General features: G+C 41.6%; 1 protein-coding gene across 1 annotated transcript in view; it reads right to left on the bottom strand.

Annotated features, from left to right (window-relative positions):
- Positions 1–24,024, bottom strand: part of LOC139767160 (uncharacterized) — a 1,522,454-nt gene that overhangs the window by 302,449 nt on the left and 1,195,981 nt on the right. The window contains 1 exon segment of the mRNA XM_071696189.1: positions 5,526–5,650. Coding sequence (XP_071552290.1) covers positions 5,526–5,650 — 125 coding nt within the window.

Here is a 24,024-nt window from a genome sequence, read left to right as displayed (position 1 = left end):
TACACATGCCTTGCATCCTCGATAAAAACTTTTCACTGCTTCTAACAACTTGCCTCCCACACCATATATTCTTAATACCTTCCACAGAGCATCTCTATCAACTCTATCATATGCCTTCTCCAGATCCATAAATGCTACATACAAATCCATTTGCTTTTCTAAGTATTTCTTACATACATTCTTCAAAGCAAACACCTGATCCACACATCCTCTACCACTTCTGAAACCACACTACTCTTCCTCAGTCTGATGCTCTGTACATGCCTTCACCCTCTCAATCAATACCCTCCCATATAATCTACCAGGAATACTCAACAAACTTATACCTCTGTAATTTGAGCACTCACTCTTATCCCCTTTGCCTTTGTACAATGGCACTATGCACGCATTCCGCCAATCCTCAGGCACCTCACCATGAGTCATACATACATTAAATAACCTTACCAATCAGTCAATAATACAGTCACCCCCTTTTTTAATAAATTCCACTGCAATACCATCCAAACCTGCTGCCTTGCCGGCTTTCATCTTCCGCAAAGCTTTTACTATCTCTTCTCTGTTTACCAAATCATTTTCCCTAACCCTCTCACTTTGCACACCACCTCGACCAAAACACCCTATATCTACCACTCTATCATCAAACACATTCAACAAACCTTCAAAATACTCACTCCATCTCCTTCTCACATCACCACTACTTGTTATCACCTCCCCATTGGCGCCCTTCACTGAAGTTCCCATTTGCTCCCTTGTCTTATGCACTTTATTTACCTCCTTCCAGAACATCTTTTTATTCTCCCTAAAATTTAATGATACTCTCTCACCCCAACTCTCATTTGCCCTATTTTTCACCTCTTGCACCTTTCTCTTGACCTCCTGTCTCTTTCTTTTATACATCTCCCACTCAATTGCATTTTTTCCCTGCAAAAATCGTCCAAATGCCTCTCTCTTCTCTTTCACTAATAATCTTACTTCTTCATCCCACCACTCACTACCCTTTCTAATCAACCCACCTACCACTCTTATCATGCCACAAGCATCTTTTGCGCAATCCATCACTGAATCCCTAAATACATCCCATTCCTCCCCCACTCCCCTTACTTCCATTGTTCTCACCTTTTTCCATTCTGTACTCAGTCTCTCCTGGTACTTCCTCACACAAGTCTCCTTCCCAAGCTCACTTACTCTCACCACCCTCTTCACCTCAACATTCACTCTTCTTTTCTGAAAACCCATACAAATCTTCACCTTAGCCTCCACAAGATAATGATCAGACATCCCTCCAGTTGCAACTCTCAGCACATTAACATCCAAAAGTCTCTCTTTCGCGTGCCTGTCAATTAACACGTAATCCAATAACACTCTCTGGCCATCTATATATATATAGGGTGGGGGAGGGGGCGAAAATTCTGGGGGCCTTGAAGAATGTGTGGAAGTCGAGAACATTATCTCGGAAAGCAAAAATGGGTATGTTTGAAGGAATAGTGGTTCCAACAATGTTGTATGGTTGCGAGGCGTGGGCTATGGATAGAGTTGTGCGCAGGAGGATGGATGTGCTGGAAATGAGATGTTTGAGGACAATGTGTGGTGTGAGGTGGTTTGATTGAGTGAGTAACGTAAGGGTAAGAGAGATGTGTGGAAATAAAAAGAGCGTGGTTGAGAGAGCAGAAGAGGGTGTTTTGAAGTGGTTTGGGCACATGGAGAGGATGAGTGAGGAAAGATTGACCAAGAGGATATATGTGTCGGAGGTGGAGGGAGCAAGGAGAAGAGGGAGACCAAATTGGAGGTGGAAAGATGGAGTGAAAAAGATTTTGTGTGATCGGGGCCTGAACATGCAGGAGGGTGAAAGGAGGGCAAGGAATAGAGTGAATTGGAACGATGTGGTATTCCGGGGTTGACGTGCTGTCAGTGGATTGAATCAAGGCATGTGAAGCGTCTGGGGTAAACCATGGAAAGCTGTGTAGGTATGTATATTTGCGTGTGTGGACGTATGTATATACATGTGTATGGGGGGGGGTTGGGCCATTTCTTTCGTCTGTTTTCTTGTGCTACCTCGCAGACGCGGGAGACAGCGACAAAGTATAAAAAAAAAAAAAAAAAAAAAATATATATATATAGATATATATATATACACATGTGCATGTGTGGGGATTTATGTATATACATGTGTATGTGGGTGGGTTAGGCCATTTCTCGTCTGTCTTCCTGCGCTACCTCGCTAACATGGGAGACAACAGTTAAGCATAATAAAATAAATAAATAATATACATACATACATATACATTATTAAACTTAATTGGTTTCCCATATCAGCAAGGTAGTGCCAGGACACGGGTGAATTATGGCCCATCCACTCATATACACATATATGCCCATATACGCACATATACATACATACACATATGAACATGTACACACACATACACAGATATATACAAAGGAAATAACATTGCTTCCCCCCCCCCTTCAGTGAGGAAGCACTAGGGAAACAGAGAAAAAGGCCACATACATTCACACTCAGTCTCTAGCTGTCATGTTTTATGCATCAAAACCAGAGCTCCCTATCCATATACATGCCCCACAGACCTTTTCATAGTTTACCCTAAACGCTTCATATGCCCTGGTTTAGTCCAATGACAGCACATCAATCCCAGTACACCATATCGTTCTAATTCACTCTATTCCTTGCACACCTTTCACCTTCCTGTATGTTCAGGCCCTGATTGTCCAAAATCTTTTTCACTCTATCCTTCCAACTCCAATATGGTTTCCCACTTCTCCTTGCTCCCTTCACCTCTGACACCTCTGTCAATCTTTCCTCACTCATTCTCTCCATATTCCAAACCATTTCAAGACATCTTCTGCTCTCTCAACCACACCTTATTATTTCCACACATCTCTCATACCCTTTCATTACTTACTCGATCGAACCTCCTCATGCCACATACTGTCCTCAAAAATTTCATTTCCAACACATCAACTCTCCTCCATATATCTCTATCTACAGCTCATGCCTTAAAACCATATAACATTGCTGGAGCTAATATTCCATCAAACATACCCATTTTTGCTCTTGTAGATAAGATTCTCTCCCTCCACACATTCTACATCGCTCCCTCATTTGCCCTCTCCCTGACCTTGTAACTCACTTCTGCTTCCATGGTTCCATGTGCTCCTAAGTCCACTCCCAGATATCTAAAACCCTTCACTTCCTCCAGTTTTTCTCCATTCAAACTTACATCCCAATCAACTTGTCCCTTAACTTTAGTGAACCTAATAACCTTGCTCTTATTCACATTTACTCTGAACTTTCTCCTTTCACACTTTTCCAAACTCAGTCACCAACCTCTGTAGTTTCTCACCCGAATCAGCCACAAGAGCTGCATCATCAGCAAACATGTGACTCACTTCCCAAGCCCTATCATCCACAACAGACTGCATACCTGCATACTCGCCCCTCTCTCCAAAACCCATGCATTTACCTCCCTAGCCACACCATCCATAAACAAATTAAACAACCAATGGGACATCACGCACCCCTGCTGCAAACTGACATTCACTGGGAACCAATCACTTTCCTCTCTTCCTATCTGTACACATGCCTTACATCCTCCATAAAAACCTTTCACTGCTTCTAGCAACTTACCTCCCACACCATATACTCTTAAAACCTTCAACAGAGCATCTCTATCAACTTTATCACATGCCTTTTCCAGATCCATAAATGCTACATACAAATCCATCTGCTTTTCTTAGTATTTCTCACTTACATTCTACAAAGCAAACACCTGATCCACACATCCTCTACCACTTCTGAAACCACACTGCTCTTCCCCAATCTGATGCTCTGTACATGTCTTTACTCTCTCCATCAATACCCTTCCATATAATTTCCCAGGAATACTTCATGTCTTTACTCTATCAATACCCTCCCATATAATTCCCCAGGAATACTTAACAAACTTATGCTTCTGTAGTTTAAACACTCACCTTTAACTCATTTGCCTTTGTACAATGGCACTATGCATGCACTCCGCCAATCCTTAAGCACTTCACCATGATCCATACATACATACACTGAATATCCTTACCAACCAGTCAACAACACAGTCACCCCCTTTTTTAATAAACTCCACTGCAATACCATCCAAACTCACTGCCTTGCTGGATTTCATCTGCCGCAAAGCCTTCACTATCTCGTCTCTTTTTACAAAAACCATTCTCCCTGACCCTCTCACTTCGCACACCACCTCAACCAAAACGCCCTATATCTGCAACTCTACCATCAAACACATTCAAAAAACATTCAAAATACTCATTCATCACTTTCTCACTTCATCACTACTTGTTATTACCTCCCCCATGACCAACCCTCTCACTCACATACATATACTTATGAATTATCTGTCTTTTTAAAGCAGGCATTCCTAATCAGCAATCTTTTTTCAGCACACAAATGCACAAGCTCTTCACCATTTCCATTTACAACACTGAACACCCTATGTACATCAATCATACCCTCAATTGATACATTACTCACCTCCGCATTTAAATCAACCATCACTGTAACCTTAGCCATGTACCAATTCTATTGACTAATTCCCAGGAATGGATGAACAGCTGGGCTGACTTTGGAGAGACTGCCATAACCAGGATTCAAACCTATGCACTCGACCTGGGCTGCCCGTGAATGGGCTAAGGTCGGGAATGCTAACCACTTAACCATGGGAGTTTTGTATATTTTGTAACACTTTATTCACATTACTGTGTAAAAATTAGGTTTAGAAATCTTTCCAAGAATGTGGCTTCTATTATTACTTTGAATCTGTCTGCTGATCTATATATCTGATGCCTGTTCCCTCCCATTGGCTACAGCAACAGAGTTTCCATAATTAATGAATTCCAGTGCCCCACTTCTTAGCCTTTGGTGCCTCACCGTTAACAGGCCACTGACAGAGGGCAACTATAGAAAAGTGTTTATTCCTTTAAATCCTAGAGTAATATGTGATTTACTATCCTTCTGTTCTGCTAGGTGGTGTTTTTCAGGTGCAAATCCCCAACATTAAAGAGGGACAAAGTGTAATATTTTGTAAACATTACCCATACTTCATAAAGAAAAGTCACACAAGGATGCTTAACAGTGCCAGGATGAAAAAAGACAGACTGAAGATACTGGTAGCCACAGTCAACATAGCATCATCCATGTTCTGAGACATAATGAGGAATATTTCAGCTAACGACATGGGGATGAAGAGGTCATTGATGATTTCGGGATGTTGATTGATCAAATGGCAGACCCAAACCAAGATAGGCTGATTACTATCTAGCAGAAGGTGAAAAAAGAGTAAGAGGCATATGCTTCATCATGGGATTCAGAGGTTTCTAATCCCCATAGGTCTATGGGGCAAACCAACACTGGTAAAAAAAATCACAAGAAAGGAATTCCTTTTACACTAATTTGCTTGAAAAAAAAAAACTCCTAAAAATGCATACATTACAAAATAAAAGGTAATTCTTCAACAAACCTGGAGCTTTTTCTTCATATCTGACATCTCTCTATGAGCATCCTGCTTAGCTGAGCTTAATTCACGAAGCTGAGATGTCATGCGAGCAATCAAGTCAGCATGCTTGGCTTCTGAGACTTCCAAAGCTGAAAATGATACATACAATAAAACAAGCTGGTAAGTCCAGTTTCAAACTGTATATGATTCAAATATGTTAATACTCTAATGGATTTGCAACATACACTAAGCAAATAACAACCTCCTCTGTAGTGTAAGCTGCAAGTTTGTGATTTATGTCCATTCACTCCATAACCATCATCATATATGGGCTGTCTAAACCATGACAGTCCAGTAGGCTGCACAGATATATATTGCTTGTAAAACACATTTATGTGTATGTCAGGATATACAAACTGACCAGTTACAGAAATTCTAAAATGCACTCTGATTCTGAGATATCTTTTTGTGTCTAAAATGGGTGGGTAATGGCAACATGCATAATTGTCTCAATGAATATCAAAAGGCTCCAAGTACAGAGGAAAATGTTTAAGAACAGATGTAGATGCTCATCAAGGGCAGGCCTTAAATGATGTTTAAAAAGGCAAATGAAAGCAAATAATGGCAAGAGAAAGCCTATGAGTGTTTGGAAAGGTAGAATTTTTACTGATTACAAACAGGCAGGCTGTAGCAGTTAAAAAACCCATGAAAAGGGAGATATTTCCAAAGCTTTGCAGTGCAGCAAAAGAAACAAATCAAAATGGCTCATTCAGAGACATTTGGCTACACTGTTAACTCACTGACTGCTGATGGGCTGTATACAACAGTACAGTACGCCCCTGACAGTTGATTGTATACAGTTTGGGGCTTTTGAAAATCTTGGATGTAGTAAATATAAAATTAGTCAATATACAATAACTGGTAACTCAGATAATGTTCACACATCCTTTGTGCAAGATTTTTTTTAACTAAGCAGGTAATTCCCATCAAAATGCCAAGGACAGTATATCAAGTGTGTGCTGCCAAATCAGTAAAGGAAAATTCATATAAATCATGTTTGCAAATCTATAAATTCTTCTAATATTGCTTTCCATTTCCTGTGTCAGCAAGGTAGCACCAGGGACAGATAAAGAATGGCCTCATTTGTTCACATTCACTCACTCACTGACATGCATGATGCTCTGAAAACAGAGACCCCTGTTCACAGCCAAGCCCCACAGACTTTTCCACATCTTCCCCAAACCACTTCAATACGCCATTGCTCAGCCCATTGATGTCACATCACCCCCTGTACACATCACTCAAATTCCCTATATCCTATGCATGCTTACTCTCTTGCAAATTCAGGACCCAGTAGGCACTATTTCATATTCATATATCTCTATTCTTAGCAGATGATTGATAAGAGGTTACTACTAGTTACTGTGAACCTAGATTACATTGCCTAGGTATACAGTACAAAAGACATTTGATTACTTGAAATCAAACAGTTGTTTATTCTGGGAGCTGATGGCTGGGTGGATACAGCTCCTGTTTGTCACAAAAGTGGCCAAAGTTCAAATGCTTCTTGTGGAGGATACCGTATGTACTATTTAGGTATGTTTCAAGCACTATTTGATATTCAAATACCTCTGTGTTTGACAGGGTTGACCAGGGATGATCGGTTAAATGTTATTACTGATTACTGTATACCAAAATATCTTCATATTCTTATTCTTCCTAAATTTTACCGATACTCTCTCAATCCAACTCTTAGTTGCCCTCTTTTTCAACCCCTGACCTTCCTCTTGACTTCCTGCTTCTCCCTTATACATCTGGTCTTTTGTACACCTCCCCTACAAGTACTGCCAAAACACCTCTCTTTTCTCTTTCACAGCAACTTTACTTCTTCATCCCACCACTCAGTACCTTTTCTAATCTGCCCACCTCCCACCATTCACATGCCACATGCATCTCTTGCACATGCCATCACTGCATCCCTAAATATCTCCAATTTATCACCCAATCCACTCGTTTCATACACTCTTAGCTTTTGCTTTTCTATACTAAATCTCTCCCAGTATTTCCTTAATAAAGTCTCCTTTCCAAGCTCACTTACTCTCACCACTCTCTTCTCCCAGACACTGTCTCCTCTTTTCCGAAAATGCCTACAAATCTTCACCCTTGCCTCCACCACAAGATAGTATTCAGACATCCCACAAGCTGCCCCTCTCAGAGCATTTACATCCAAAAGTCTCTCTTTTACATGCCTATCAATTAACATGTAATTCAATAATGCCTGCTGACCATCTCTCTTACATACATATACTTTTGTAATATCCCTTTTCTCAAACCAGATGTTTCCAATCACCAATCCTTTTTCAGCACACAACTCCACAAGCTCTTCACCATTGCCAACCATAACACTGAATATCACAAGAGCCCCAATTATACCTTCAAATGCCACAATGCTTCCCTTTGCATTGAAATCGCCTATCACTAATACCCGGTCTCTGACATCAAAACTGCTAACACATTCACTCAGCTGCTCCTAAAACACCTGCCTATCAATATATTTCTTCTCATGGCCAGATGCATAAGCACCAATGATCATCCATCTCTTGCCATCTACTTTCAGTTTCATTCACATTAATCTAGAATTTACTTTCTTATACTCTATCATACACTCCCACAACTCCTGCTTCAGGAGTAGTACCACTCTTTCCTTAGTTTTTGTCCTCTCATCAACCCCTGACTTTACTCCTAAGATATTTCTAAACCATTCTTCCTTCTTAACCTTGAGCTCTGACTGATTCAGAGCTAGAACATCTTGGTTTCTTTCCTCAACCATACTACCTATCTCTCCTCCCTTCTAATCTTGGTTAAATCAACACCATTTAGACCTGCCAGCCTAAGGATAAGAGCATAAGCACTCCCTGCCTGGAGCTTTCTTCTGTTTCCTCTTTTAGAAATTGAAATACCAGAAAGGGAAGGCTTACAGCCCTCTGCTACTGCCCTCTACAGTCATCTACAACACGCAGGAAATACAGAAACAGAAGTCTTTCTACCTGAGGAATAGAGGGCAAAAAATACTTCCCATCTATTCCCTGCATGTTGTAGAAGGCAGCCATATGGGATGGAGGGTTGGAAATCCTCCCCCGGGCTTGGAGTATACTTTTCCAAAAGAAGGAACAAAGAAGGGGCCATGTGAGGATTTTTTTACTCTAATGCTCAGTCATCAGTCCTTGATGCTACCTTGCTGATGTGGGAAATATAAGAAAATATTCATATATAGTGATGGGTGATTAAAATGCAAAGTTGAGGGTATAAATGGTATACATTGGGTATTCAGTGATGCAAATGGAAATGCTGAAGAGCTTGTGGATTTACGTGTTAAAAAAAGACTGGTGATTGGGAATACCTGGTTTGAAAAGAGAGATACACATAAGTATACATATGTGAGTAAGAGAGATGATCAAAGGGCATTACTGGATTACGTATTAATTGATAGGCATGTAAAAAAGAGACTTCTGGATGTAAATGTGCTGAGAGGGGCAGCTGGAGGGATGTCTGATCACTATCTTGTGAAGGCGAAGGTGAAGATTTGTAGAGGTTTTCAGAAAAGAAGAGAGAATGTTGGGGAGATTAGAGTGGTGAGAGTAAGTGAGCTTGGAAAGGAGGCTTGTGTGAGGAAGTACCAGGAGAGACTGTGTGTAGAATGGCAAAAGGTGAGAGCAAATGATTTACAGGGAGAGCCTATGTTATCTCAGCTTGGGTTTCACTTCCCTGGCCAGGTCATCAATCCAGTTACCCTCAACACTTAGGCCTGTCATCTTTCCCACGCCCAGGACTGCCGAGATCAACGGCATAGGTCATGTCAGGCCATCAATCCAGTTACCCGCAACACTGGATCTGACATTTCTCCCCCATCCGAGGCACCAGACGGCTGAGGTTAAGATAGGAGGTCATCTAGGAAATATGGTTTTCTGCATATCATCATTACCTTCAGGACAAGAAGAGGTTGGGCCTTAGGCAAGATGAGGGCTGGACCTAATACCCTCCAACCAACAAGGAATGGCACTATGAGCCACCCTCCTCCAGTCACAGCCGGACCTTAGGAACCCAGCCAAATAGGAGTGGCATTATGAGCCACCCTCCTCCAATCACAGCTGGACCTTAGGTCTCTAGCCAATCAAGAGTGGCACTCTGGGTTACCCTTCTCCAATCCCATCTGAGACCAGGGCAGGCCGCTCTTGGTTTGCTCCTCCCTTCAATAAAAACCTCTGATGCCAGCTGGGCCACGATTCCTATCTATCCCGCAGGCACAGCAGTTAAGTGGGTTTCCCCTCTGTCTCAAACTTGTAGCCTATGATCATGGTGTAAAGTGGTACCATACTAAACTCTACAGTATTGGCCTCTGCCATTTGTCTGAGTGTTATAGAGTAATGTAGTTTGTCAAAGAAGAGTCCAATGAAAAAAATGTATTTTCAATCATGTTTCTAGAGTCAAATTGTCATAAAGGAAACAGAATTCCTGGATTGATATCTTACCTGTTATATTGAATGTTCTTACCTGGATTATTAACGTAAAAGATATGTGCCCGATTAATGTGCTTCTATTATTTTCTACCCTTTATTTCTTGTATTACATGGAGATTTAACCCTGGTGTTTGCTTTCATCCCATAACTTTAAGATAGTGTTCTCCGTGTGCGTAGTTGACAATCCTTCCCAGTAGAACGATCCATAAGAATTGCCACTGTTTTATGGTTGTGAGGCATGGTCGCGCAGAGGAGGGTGGATATGTTGGAAATTAAATGTTTGAGGACAATATGATCGAGTAAGTCATGAAAGGGTAAGAGAGATGTGTGGCAATAAAAAGAGTGGTTGAGAGAGCAGAAGAGGGTGTATTGAAATGGTTTGGTCATATGGAGAAAATGAGTGAGGAAAGATTGACAAAGGGGAAAAAGAAGTGGGAGGTTTAAAAATACATTTACAATGTATAGGTATGTATATGTGCGTGTGTGGACATGTTTGTATATACCTGTGTATGTGGGTGGGTTGGGCAATTCTTTCGTCTGCTTCCTTGCGCTACCTCGCTAATGCGGTAGACAGAAACAAAGTATAATAAAATAATAAATATATATTTATCATACTTTGTGGCTGTCTCCCGCGTTAGCTAGGTAGCACAAGGAAACAGACAAAAGAATGGCCCAACCCACCCACATACACATGTATATATATAAATGCCCAAACATGTACATATACATACCTATACATTTCACCATATGCACAAATAGACATAAACTGGCATATACATATATACACATGTATATATTTATCCCTGAGGATAGGGAAGAAAGATACTTCCTACGCATTCCCCGTGTGTCACAGAAGGGGACTATAGGGGATGGGAGCGGGAGGCTATAAACCCTCCCTGGCGTGTATTTCAACTTTCTAAATGGGGAACAGAAGAAGGAGTCACACAGGGAGTGCTAATCCTCCTCAAAGGCTCAGACTGGGGTGTCTAAATGTGTGTGGATGTAACCAAGATGAGAAAAAGCGAGAGATAAGTAGTATGTTTGAGGAAAGGAAACTGAATGTTTTGGCTCTGAGTGAAATGAAGCTCGGGAGTAAAGGGGAAGAGTAGTTGGAAATGTTTTGGGAGTAAAGTCAGGGGTTGGTGAGAGGACAAGACCAAAGGAAGGAGTAGCCCTACTCCTGAAGCAGGAGTTGTGGGAGTATGTAATAGACTGTAAGAAAGAAAACTAGATTGATATGGGTAAAACTGAAAGTGGATGGAAAGAGATGGGTGATTACTGGTGCCTATGCACCTCGGCATGAGAAGAAAGATTATGAGATGCAAGTGTTTTGGGAAAAGCTGAGTGAATGTGTTACCAGTTTTGATGCATGAGACTGGGTTATAATGATGGGTGATTTGAATGCAAAGGTGAGTAATGTGGCAGTTGAGGGAATAATTGGTGTACATGGAGTGTTCAGTGTTGTAAATGGAAATAGTGAAGAGCTTGTACATTTGTATGCTGAAAAAGGACTGGTGATTGGGAATACCTAGTTTAAAAAGAGAGATGTACATAAGTATACGTATGTAAGTAGGAGAGATGGCCACAGAACATTATTGGATTATGTGTTAATTGATAGGTGTGTGAAAGAGATAATTTTAGATGTTAATGTGCTGAGAGGTGCAACTGAATGGATGTCTGATCATTGTCTTGTTGTGGCGAAGGTGAAGATTTATAGAGGTTTTCAGAAAAGAAGAGAGAATGTTGGGGTGAAGAGAGTGGTGAGAGTAAGTGAGCTTAGGAACGACACTTGCATGAGGAAGTATCTGGAGAGATTGAGTGCAGCATGGAAAAAGGTGAGAGCAAAGGACGTAAGGGAATGGGGGAGGAATGGGATGTATTTTGGGAAGCATTGATGGATTACGCAAAAGATGTTTGTGGCATGAGAAGCGTGGGAGGTGGGCAGATTAGAAAGGGTAGTGAGTGGTGGGATGAAGAAGTAAGATTATTAGTGAAAGAGAAGAGAGGGGCATTTGAATGATTTTTGCAGGGAGTTAGTGCAAATGACTGGGAGAATTATATACGAAAGAGGCAAGAGGTCAAGAGAAAGGTGCAAGAGGTGAAAGACAGGGCAAATGAGAGTTGGAGTGAGAGATTATCATTAAATTTTATGGGGAATAAAAAGATGTTTTGGAAGGAGGTAAATAAAGTGCGTAAGACAAGAGAACAAATGGGAACATCGGTGAAGGGGTTAATGGGGAGATAATAACACATAGTACTGATGTGAGAAGGAGCTGAAGTGAGTATTTTGAAGGTTTGTTGAATGTCTTGGATGATAGAGTGGCACATATAGGGAGTTTTGGTCGAGGTGGTGTGTGTAGTGAGAGGGTCAAGAAGAATGGTTTGGTAAACAGAAAAGAGACAGTGAAAGCTTTGTGGAAGATGAAAGCCAGCAAGGCGGCGAGTTTGGATGGTATTGCAGTGGAATTTATTAATAAAGGGGGTGACCGTGTTGTTGACTGGTTGGTGAGGATATTCAATGTATGTATGGCTCATGGTGAAGTGCCTAAGGATTGGGGGAATGCATGCATAGTGGCATTGTACAAAGGCAAAGGGGATAAAGGTGAGTGTTCCAATTACAGAAGTATAAGTTTATTCAGTATTCCCAGGAAATTATATGGGAGGGTATTGATTGAGAGGGTGAAGGCATGTACAGAGCATCAGATTGGGGAAGAGCAGTATGGTTTCAGAAGTGGTAGATGATGTGTGGATCAGGTGTTTGCTTTGAAGAATGTATGTGGGAAATACTTAGAAAAACAAAGGGATTTGTATGTAGCATTTATGGACCTAAGAAGGCATATGATAGAGTTGATAGAGATGCTCTGTGGAAGGTATTAAGAGTATATGGTGAGGGAGGCAAGTTGCTAGAAGCAGTGAAATGTTTTTATCGAGGATGCAAGGTATGTGTACGAGTAGGAAGAAAGTGACTGGTTCCCAGTGAATGTCAGTTTGTGGCAGGGGTGCGTGATGTCTCCATGCTTATTTAATTTGTTTATGGACAGGGTTGTTAGGGAGGTGAATGCAAGAGTTTTGGAGAGAGGGGAAAATATGCAGGCTGTTGTGCAGATGACAGGTCTTGGGAAGTGAGTTAGTTGTTGTTCGCTGATGATACAGTGCTGGTGGCTGATTTAGGTGAGGGAAAAGTCAATTGGGAGGTAAGTTTGAATGGAGAAAAACTAGAGGAAGTGAAGTGTTTTAGATATCTGGGAGTGGATTTGGCAGTGGATGGAACCATGGAAGCGGAAGTGAATCACTGGGAGGGGGCGAAGGTTCTGGCAGCGTTGAAGAACATGTGAAAGGCGAGAACATTATCTCAGAGAGCAAAAATGGGTACGTTTGAAGGAATAGTGGTTCCAACAATGTTATATAGTTGTGAGGCATGGGCTATAGATAGGGATGTGCAGAGAAGGGTGGATGTGTTGAAAATGAGATGTTTGAGTACAATATGTGGTGTGAGGTGGTTTGATAGAGTAAGTAATGAAAGGGTAAGAGAGATGCATGGTGATAAAGAGTGTGGTTGAGAGAGCAGAAGAGGGTGTATTGAAATGGTTTGGTCACATGGAGAGAACGAGTGAGGAAAGATTGTCAAAGAGGATATATGTGTCAGAAGTGGAGGGAACGAGAAGTGGGAGACCAAATTGGAGGTGGAAGGATTGAGTGAAAATGATTTTGAGCGATCTGGGCATCAACATGCAGGAGGGCGAAAGGCATGCAAGGAATAGAGTGAATTGGAATGATGTGGTATACTGGGGTCAACATGCTGTCAATGGATTGAACCAAGGCATGTGAAGCATTTGGGGTAAACCATGGAAAGTTTTGTGGGGCTTGGATGTGGAAAGGGACCTGTGGTTTCGGTGCATTATGCTTTCCCCAGATCCATAAATGTCACAAGCAATTCCATTTGTTTTTCTATGTATTTCTCACATACATTCTTCAAAGCAAACACCTGATCCACACATCCTCTACCACTTCTGAAACCACACTGCTCTTCCTCAATCTGAATCTCTGTATATGCCTTCGCCCTCTCAACCAATACCCTCCCATAGAATTTCCCAAGAATACTCAACAAACTTATACCACTGCAACTGGAACACTCATCTTTATCCCCCTTTGCCTTTGTACAATAGCACTATGTCTACATTCTGTTAATCCTCAGGCACTACACCGTGAACCATACATACAAAGAATATTCTCACCAGTCAACAATAGTCACCCCTTTTTTAATAAATTCCACACCAATTCCCATGCAATCCCTCCACCTTGCCAGCTTTCATATTCTGCAAAGCTTTCACTATCTCTTCTCTGTTTATCAAACCATTCTCCCTGATCCCCTTACTTCACACACCACATCGACAAAAACACCCTATATATGCCTCTCTATCATCAAACACATTATAAACATTCAAAATATTCAATCCATCTCCTTCTCACTTCACCACTACTTATCACCTCCCCATTAGCCCCCGTAACCAATGTTCCAATTTGTTCTCTTGTCTTACGCACTTTATTTACCACCTTCTAAAACATCTTTTTATTTATTTATTTATTATACTTTGTCGCTGTCTCCCGCATTTGCGAGGTAGCGCAAGGAAACAGACGAAAGAAATGGCCCAACCCCCCCCCCCATACACATGTATATACATACGTCCACACACGCAAATATACATACCTACACAGCTTTCCATGGTTTACCCCAGACGCTTCACATGCCTTGATTCAATCCACTGACAGCACGTCAACCCCGGTATACCACATCGCTCCAATTCACTCTATTCCTTGCCCTCCTTTCACCCTCCTGCATGTTCAGGCCCCGATCACACAAAATCTTTTTCACTCCATCTTTCCACCTCCAATTTGGTCTCCCTCTTCTCCTCGTTCCCTCCACCTCCGACACATATATCCTCTTGGTCAATCTTTCCTCACTCATTCTCTTCATGTGCCCAAACCACTTCAAAACACCCTCTTCTGCTCTCTCAACCACGCTCTTTTTATTTCCACACATCTCTCTTATCCTTACGTTACTCACTCGATCAAACCACCTCACACCACACATTGTCCTCAAACATCTCATTTCCAGCACATCCATCCTCCTGCGCACAACTCTATCCATAGCCCACGCCTCGCAACCATACAACATTGTTGGAACCACTATTCCTTCAAACATACCCATTTTTGCTTTCCGAGATAATGTTCTCGACTTCCACACATTCTTCAAGGCTCCCAGAATTTTCGCCCCCTCCCCCACCCTATGATCCACTTCCGCTTCCATGGTTCCATCCGCTGCCAGATCCACTCCCAGATATCTAAAACACTTCACTTCCTCCAGTTTTTCTCCATTCAAACTCACCTCCCAATTGACTTGACCCTCAACCCTACTGTACCTAATAACCTTGCTCTTATTCACATTTACTCTTAACTTTCTTCTTCCACACACTTTTCCAAACTCAGTCACCAGCTTCTGCAGTTTCTCACATGAATCAGCCACCAGCGCTGTATCATCAGCGAACAACAACTGACTCACTTCCCAAGCTCTCTCATCCACAACAGACTTCATACTTGCCCCTCTTTCCAAAACTCTTGCATTTACCTCCCTAACAACCCCATCCATAAACAAATTAAACAACCATGGAGATATCACACACCCCTGCCGCAAACCTACATTCACTGAGAACCAATCACTTTCCTCTCTTCCTACACGTACACATGCCTTACATCCTCGATACAAACTTTTCACTGCTTCTAACAACTTTCCTCCCACACCATATATTCTTAATACCTTCCACAGAGCATCTCTATCAACTCTATCATATGCCTTCTCCAGATCCATTAATGCTACATATAAATCCATTTGCTTTTCTAAGTATTTCTGACATACATTCTTCAAAGCAAACACCTGATCCACACATCCTCTACCACTTCTGAAACCACACTGCTCTTCCCCAATCTGATGCTCTGTACATGCCTTCACCCTCTCAATCAATACCCTCCCATATAATTTACCAGGAATACTCAACAAACTTATACCTCTGTAATTTGAGCACTCACTCTTATCCCCTTTGCCTTTGTACAATGGCACTATGCACGCATTCCGCCAATCCTCAGGCACCTCACCATGAGTCATACATACATTAAATAACCTTACCAACCAGTCAACAATACAGTCACCCCCTTTTTTAATAAATTCCACTGCAATACCATCTTTTTATTCTCCCTAAAATTCAATGATATTCTCCTACCAAAACTCTCATTTCCCCTCTTGCACCTTTCTCTTGACCTCCTCCCTCATTCTTTTATACATCTCCCAGTCTTTTGCACTATTTCCCTGCAAAAATCCTCAAAATACCTCTCTCCTCCCTTTTACTAATGGTCTTACTTCTTCATCCCACCACTTACTACCCTTTCTAATCTGCCTACCTCCCACCTTTCTCATCCCACAGGCGTCTTTTGCACAAGCCATCACTGCTTCCCTAAATATATATCTATATTATCATATTTCTTTATTATACTTTAATGCTGTCTCCCGCGTTACCAAGGTAGCACAAGGAAACAGACAAAAGAATGGCCCAACCTACCCACATACACATGTATATATATATATATATATATATATATATATATATATATATATATATATATATATATATATATATATATATAAATGCCCAAACATGGACATATACATAACTATACATTTCAATGTATACATACATATACATACACAGACATATACATATATACACATGTACATATTCATACATGCTGCCTTCATCCATTCTTGCCACCACCCCGCCACACATAAAATGATACTCCCGTCCCCCTGTGCGCACGAGGTAGCGCTACTAAAAGACAACAAAGGCCACATTCGTTCACACTCAGTCTCTAGATGTCATGTGTAATGCACCGAAACCACAGCTTCCTCTCCACATCCAGGCCCCACAAAACTTTCCATGGTTTACCCGAGACACTGCATATGCCCTGGTTCAATCCATTGTGAGCACGGCGACCCCAGTATACCACATCATTCCAATTTACTTTATTCCTTGCATGCCTTTCACCTTACTCTATGTTCAGGCCCCGATCGCTCAAAATCTTTTTCACTCCATCCTTCTACCACCAATTTGGTCTCAAACTTCTCGTTCCCTCCACCTCTGACACATATATCCTCTTTGTCAATATTTCCTCACTCATTCTCTCCATGTGACCAAACCATTTCAATACACCCTCTTCTGTTCTCTCAACCACACTCTTTTTATGGACACACATCTTTCTTACCCTTTCATTACTTACTTGATCAAACCAAATCACACCACATATTGTCCTCAAACATCTCATTTCCAACACATCCACCCTCCTCTGCACAACCCTTTCTATCGCCAATGCCACACAACCATATAACAATGTTGGAACCACTATTCCTTAAAATATTCCCATTTTTGCTCTACGGGATAACATTCTGGCTTTCCAGACATTCTTCAATGCTCCCAGGATCTTTGCCCCTCCCTCAGCCTGTGACTCACTTCCACTTCCATGGTTCCATCCACTGCCAAATCCACTGCCAGATATCTAAAACACTTCACTTCCTCCAAATTTTCTCAATTCAAACTTACCTCCCAATTCACTTGTCCCTCAACCCTACTGAACCTAATTACCTTGCTCTTATTCATATTTACTCTCAGCTTTCTTCTTTCACACACTTTACCAAACTTAATCACCAACTTCTGCAGTTTCTCAACCGAATCAGCCACCAGCAATGCATCAACAACCAACAACAACTGACTCATTTCCCAAGCCCTCTCATCCACTTGCCCCTCTCTCCAAAACTCTTGCATTCACCTCCCTAACAACCTCATCCATAAACAAATTAAACAGCCATAGAGACATCACACACCCCTGCTGCAAACTGACAATCACTGGAAACCGATCACTTTCCTCTCTTCCTACTCATACACATGCCTTACATCCTCGACAAAACCTTTTCACTGCTTCTAGCAACTTACCTCTTAATAATCTTAATACCTTCCACAGAGCATCTATATCAACTATATCATATGACTTCTCCAGATCCATAAATGCTACAGACAAATCCATCTGTTTTTCTAAGTATTTCTCAAATACATTCTTCAAAGCAAACACCACTTCTGAAACCACACTGCTCCTTCCCAATCTGGTGCCTTGACCCTCACGATCAATACCCTACCATATACTTTCCCAGGAATACTCAACAAACTTATACCTCTGTAATTTAAACACTCACCTTTATCCCCTTTGCACAATGGCACTATACATGCATTGTGCAAATCCTCAAGCACTTCACTGAATATCCTCACCAACCAGTCAACAACACAGTCACTCCCTTTATAATAAATTACAAATCAATACCATCCAAATTTGCCGCCTTGCCAACTTTTATCTTCCGCAAAGCTTTCGCTACCTCTTTTCTGTTTACCAAATCATTCTCCCCGACCCACCTCCACAAATGGGAAAATTGGTGAAGGGGGCAAATGAGGAGGTAATGACAAGTAGAGGTGAAGTGAGAGGGAGATTGAGTGAATATTTTGAAGGTTTGTTGAATGTGAAGTGGCAGATATGGGGTGTTTTGGTCGAGGTGGTGTGCGAAGTGAGAGGGTCAGGGAGAATGATTTAGGATACAGGGAAGAGGTAGTGAAAGCTTTGCGAGAGATGAAAGCCAGCAAGGCGGCGGGTTTGGATGGTATTGTTGTGGAATTTATTGAAAAAGGGGGTGACTGTGTTGTTGACTGGCTGGTGAGGATATTCAATGTATGTTTGGTTCATGGTGAAGTGCCCGAGGATTGACAGAAAGCATGTTTAGTGATAATGTACAAAGGCAAGGGGGATAAAGGTGAATGATCAAATTACAAAGGTATAAGTTTGATGAGTATTCTTGGGAAATTGCATGGGAGGGTATTGATCGAGAGGGTCAATGCATGTACAGAGCACCAGATTGGGGAGGAGCAGTTTAGTTTCAGAAGTGGTAGAGGATGTGTGGATCAGGTGTTTGCTTTGAAGAATGTATGTGAGAAATACTTAAAAAAGCATATGGATTTGTATGTAGATTTATGATATGGAGAAGGTATATGACAGAGTTGATAGAGACGCTCTATTGAAGGTATTCAGGGTATATGGTGTGGGAGGTAAGGTGCTAGAAGTAGTGAAAAGCTTATATCGAGGGGGTCAGGCATGTGTAGGAGTAGGAAGAGAGGAAAATGATTGGTTACCAGTGAATATTGGTTTGCAGCAGGGGTGTGTGATGTCTACATGGCTGTTTGATTTGTTTATGGATGGGGTTCTTAGGTAGGTGAATGCAAGAGTTTTGGAGAGAGGGGCAAGTATGCAGTCTGTTGTGGATGAGAGGGTTTGGGAAGTGAGTCAGTTGTTGTTCACTGATGATACAGCGCAGGTGACTGTTTCGGGTGAGAAACTGCATTAGTTGGTGATTGAGTTTAATAGTGTGAAAAAAAAAGCAGAGAGTAAATGTTTGAATGGAGAAAAACTGGAGTAAGTAAAGTGTTTTAGATACCTGGGAGTGGAACCGGCAACAGATGGAACCATGGAAGCAGAAGTGAATCATAGGGTGGGGGAGGGGGCGAAAAATCTGGGAGCCTTGAAGAATGTTTGGAAGTCGAGAACATTATCTCGAAAAGCAAAAATGGGTATGTTTGAAGGGATAGTGGTTCCAACAATGTTGTTTGGCTGCGAGGTGTGGGGTATGGATAGAGTTGTGCGAAGGTGGGTGGATGTGCTGGAAATGAGATGTTTGAGGACAATATGTGGTGTGAGGTGGTTTGATCGAGTAAGTAATGTAAGGGTAAGAGAGATGTGTGGAAATATAAAGAGTGTGGTTGAGAGAGCAGAAGAGGGTGTTTTGAAATGGTTTGGTCAGATCGAGAAAATGAGTGAGGAAAGATTGACCAAGAGGATATATGGGTCAGAGGTGGAGGGAACGAGAAATTGGAGACCAAATTGGAGGAGGAAAGATGAAGTGAAAAAGATTTTGAGTGATCGGGGCCTGAACATATATATATATATATATATATATATATATATATATATATATATATATATATATATATATATATATATATTTTTTGTTCTGTCGCTGTCTCTGACGTTTGCAAGGTAGCACAAGGAAACAGATGAAAGAAATGGTCCAACCCACCCCAATACGCATGTATATACATACGTCCACACACGCAAATATACATACCTACACAGCTTTCCATGGTTTACCCGAGACACTTCACATGCCCTGATTCAATCCACTGACAGCACGTCAACCCCGGTATACCACATCGTTCCAATTCACTCTATTCCTTGCCCTCCTTTCACCCTCCTGCATGTTCAGGCCCCGATCACACAAAATCTTTTTCACTCCATCTTTCCACCTCCAATCTGGTCTCCTACTTCTCCTCGTTCCCTTCACCTCCGACATATATATCCTCTTGGTCCATCTTATATATATATATATTTTTTTTTTTTTCTTTTATACTTTGTCGCTGTCTCCCGCGTTTGCGAGGTAGCGCAAGGAAACAGACGAAAGAAATGGCCCAACCCCCCCCATACACATGTACATACACACGTCCACACACGCAAATATACATACCTACACAGCTTTCCATGGTTTACCCCGGACGCTTCACATGCCTTGATTCAATCCACTGACAGCACGTCAACCCCTGTACACCACATCGCTCCAATTCACTCTATTCCTTGCCCTCCTTTCACCCTCCTGCATGTTCAGGCCCCGATCACACAAAATCCTTTTCACTCCATCTTTCCACCTCCAATTTGGTCTCCCTCTTCTCCTCGTTCCCTTCACCTCTGACACATATATCCTCTTGGTCAATCTTTCCTCACTCATTCTCTCCATGTGCCCAAACCATTTCAAAACACCCTCTTCTGCTCTCTCAACCACGCTCTTTTTATTTCCACACATCTCTCTTACCCTTACGTTACTTACTCGATCAAACCACCTCACACCACACATTGTCCTCAAACATCTCATTTCCAGCACATCCATCCTCCTGCGCACAACTCTATCCATAGCCCACGCCTCGCAACCATACAACATTGTTGGAACTACTATTCCTTCAAACATACCCATTTTTGCTTTCCGGGATAATGTTCTCGACTTCCACACATTTTTCAAGGCTCCCAAAATTTTCGCCCCCTCCCCCACCCTATGATCCACTTCCGCTTCCATGGTTCCATCCGCTGACAGATCCACTCCCAGATATCTAAAACACTTCACTTCCTCCAGTTTTTCTCCATTCAAACTCACCTCCCAATTGACTTGACCCTCAACCCTACTGTACCTAATAACCTTGCTCTTATTCACATTTACTCTTAACTTTCTTCTTCCACACACCTTACCAAACTCAGTCACCAGCTTCTGCAGTTTCTCACATGAATCCGCCACCAGCGCTGTATCATCAGCGAACAACAACTGACTCACTTTCCAAGCTCTCTCATCCCCAACAGACTTCATACTTGCCCCTCTTTCCAAGACTCTTGCATTTACCTCCCTAACAACCCCATCCATAAACAAATTAAACAACCATGGAGACATCACACACCCCTGCCGCAAACCTACATTCACTGAGAACCAATCACTTTCCTCTCTTCCTACACATACACACGCCTTACATCCTCGATAAAAACTTTTCACTGCTTCTAACAACTTGCCTCCCACACCATATATTCTTAATACCTTCCACAGAGCATCTCTATCAACTCTATCATATGCCTTCTCCAGATCCATAAATGCTACATACAAATCCATTTGCTTTTCTAAGTATTTCTCACATACATTCTTCAAAGCAAACACCTGATCCACACATCCTCTACCACTTCTGAAACCACACTGCTCTTCCCCAATCTGATGCTCAGTACATGCCTTCACCCTCTCAATCAATACCCTCCCATATAATTTACCAGGAATACTCAACAAACTTATACCTCTGTAATTTGAGCACTCACTCTTATCCCCTTTGCCTTTGTACAATGGCACTATGCACGCATTCCGCCAATCCTCAGGCACCTCACCATGAGTCATACATACATTAAATAACCTTACCAACCAGTCAACAATACAGTCACCCCCTTTTTTAATAAATTCCACTGCAATACCATCCAAACCTGCTGCCTTGCCGGCTTTCATCTTCCGCAAAGCTTTTACTACCTCTTCTCTGTTTACCAAATCATTTTCCCTAACCCTCTCACTTTGCACACCACCTCGACCCAAACACCCTATATCTGCCACTCTGTCATCAGACACATTCAACAAACCTTCAAAATACTCATTCCATCTCCTTCTCACATCACCACTACTTGTTATCACCTCCCCATTTACGCCCTTCACTGAAGTTCCCATTTGCTCCCTTGTCTTACGCACCCTATTTACCTCCTTCCAGAACATCTTTTTATTCTCCCTAAAATTTACTGATAGTCTCTCACCCCAACTCTCATTTATATATATATATATATATATATATATATATATATATATATATATATATATATATATATATATATATATATTTATTTATTTATTTTGCTTTGTCGCTGTCTCCCGCATTTGCGAGGTAGCGCAAGGAAACAGAAGAAAGAAATAGCCCAACCCACCCCCATACACATGTATATACACACACGCAAATATACACACCTATACATCTCAATGTACACATATATATACACACACAGACACACACATATATACCCATGCACACAATTCACACTGTCTGCCTCTATTCATTCCCATCGCCACCTCGCCACACATGGAATACCATCCCCCTCCCCCCTCATGTGTGCGAGGTAGCGCTAGGAAAAGACAACGAAGGCCCCATTCATTAACACTCATTCTCCAGCTGTCATGCAATAATGCCCGAAACCACAGCTCCCTTTCCACATCCAGGCCCCACACAACCTTCGATGGTTTACCCCAGATGCTTCACATGCCCTGATTCAATCCACTGACAGCACGTCAACCACGGTATACCACATCGATCCAATTCACTCTATTCCTTGCACTCCTTTCACCCTCCTGCATGTTCAGGCCCCGATCACTCAAAATCTTTTTCACTCCATCTTTCCACCTCAAATTTGGTCTCCCACTTCTCCTCGTTCCCTCCACCTCCGACACATATATCCTGTTGGTCAATCTTTCCTCACTCATTCTCCCCATGTCCCCAAACCATTTCAAAACACCCTCTTCTGCTCTCTCAACCAAGCTCTTTTTATTTCCACACATCTCTCTCACCCTTACATTACTTACTCGATCAAACCACCTCACACCACACATTGTCCTCAAACATCTCATTTCCAGCACATCCACCCTCCTGCGCACAACTCTATCCATAGCCCACGCCTCGCAACCATACAACATTGTTGGAACCACTATATGTATATATATATATATATATATATATATATATATATATATATATATATATATATATATATATATTATCCCTGGGGATAGGGGAGAAAGAATACTTCCCACACATTCCCTGCGTGTCATAGAAGGCGACTAAAAGGGAAGGGAGCGGGGCGCTGGAAATCCTCCAATCTTGTTTTTTTCTTTTTTTTCCCCCAAAGAAGGAACAGAGAAGGGGGCCAGATGAGGATATTCCCTCAAAGGCCCAGCCCTCAGTTCTTAACGCTACCTCGCTAATGCAGGAAATGGCGAATACTATGAAAGAAAAGAATATATATATATATATATATATATATATATATATATATATATATATATATATATATATATATATTTATATATATATATATATATATATATATATATATATATGGTGACTGAGTTTGGAAAAGTGTGTGGAAGAAGAAAGTTAAGAGTAAATGTGAATAAGAGCAAGGTTATTAGGTACAGTAGGGTTGAGGGTCAAGTCAATTGGGAGGTATGTTTGAATGGAGAAAAACTGGAGGAAGTGAAG

The sequence above is a fragment of the Panulirus ornatus genome, chromosome 59 (genome assembly GCF_036320965.1).
Source record: "Panulirus ornatus isolate Po-2019 chromosome 59, ASM3632096v1, whole genome shotgun sequence".
Taxonomy (NCBI): domain Eukaryota; kingdom Metazoa; phylum Arthropoda; class Malacostraca; order Decapoda; family Palinuridae; genus Panulirus; species Panulirus ornatus.
This window is presented reverse-complemented; position numbering and strand designations above follow the sequence as displayed.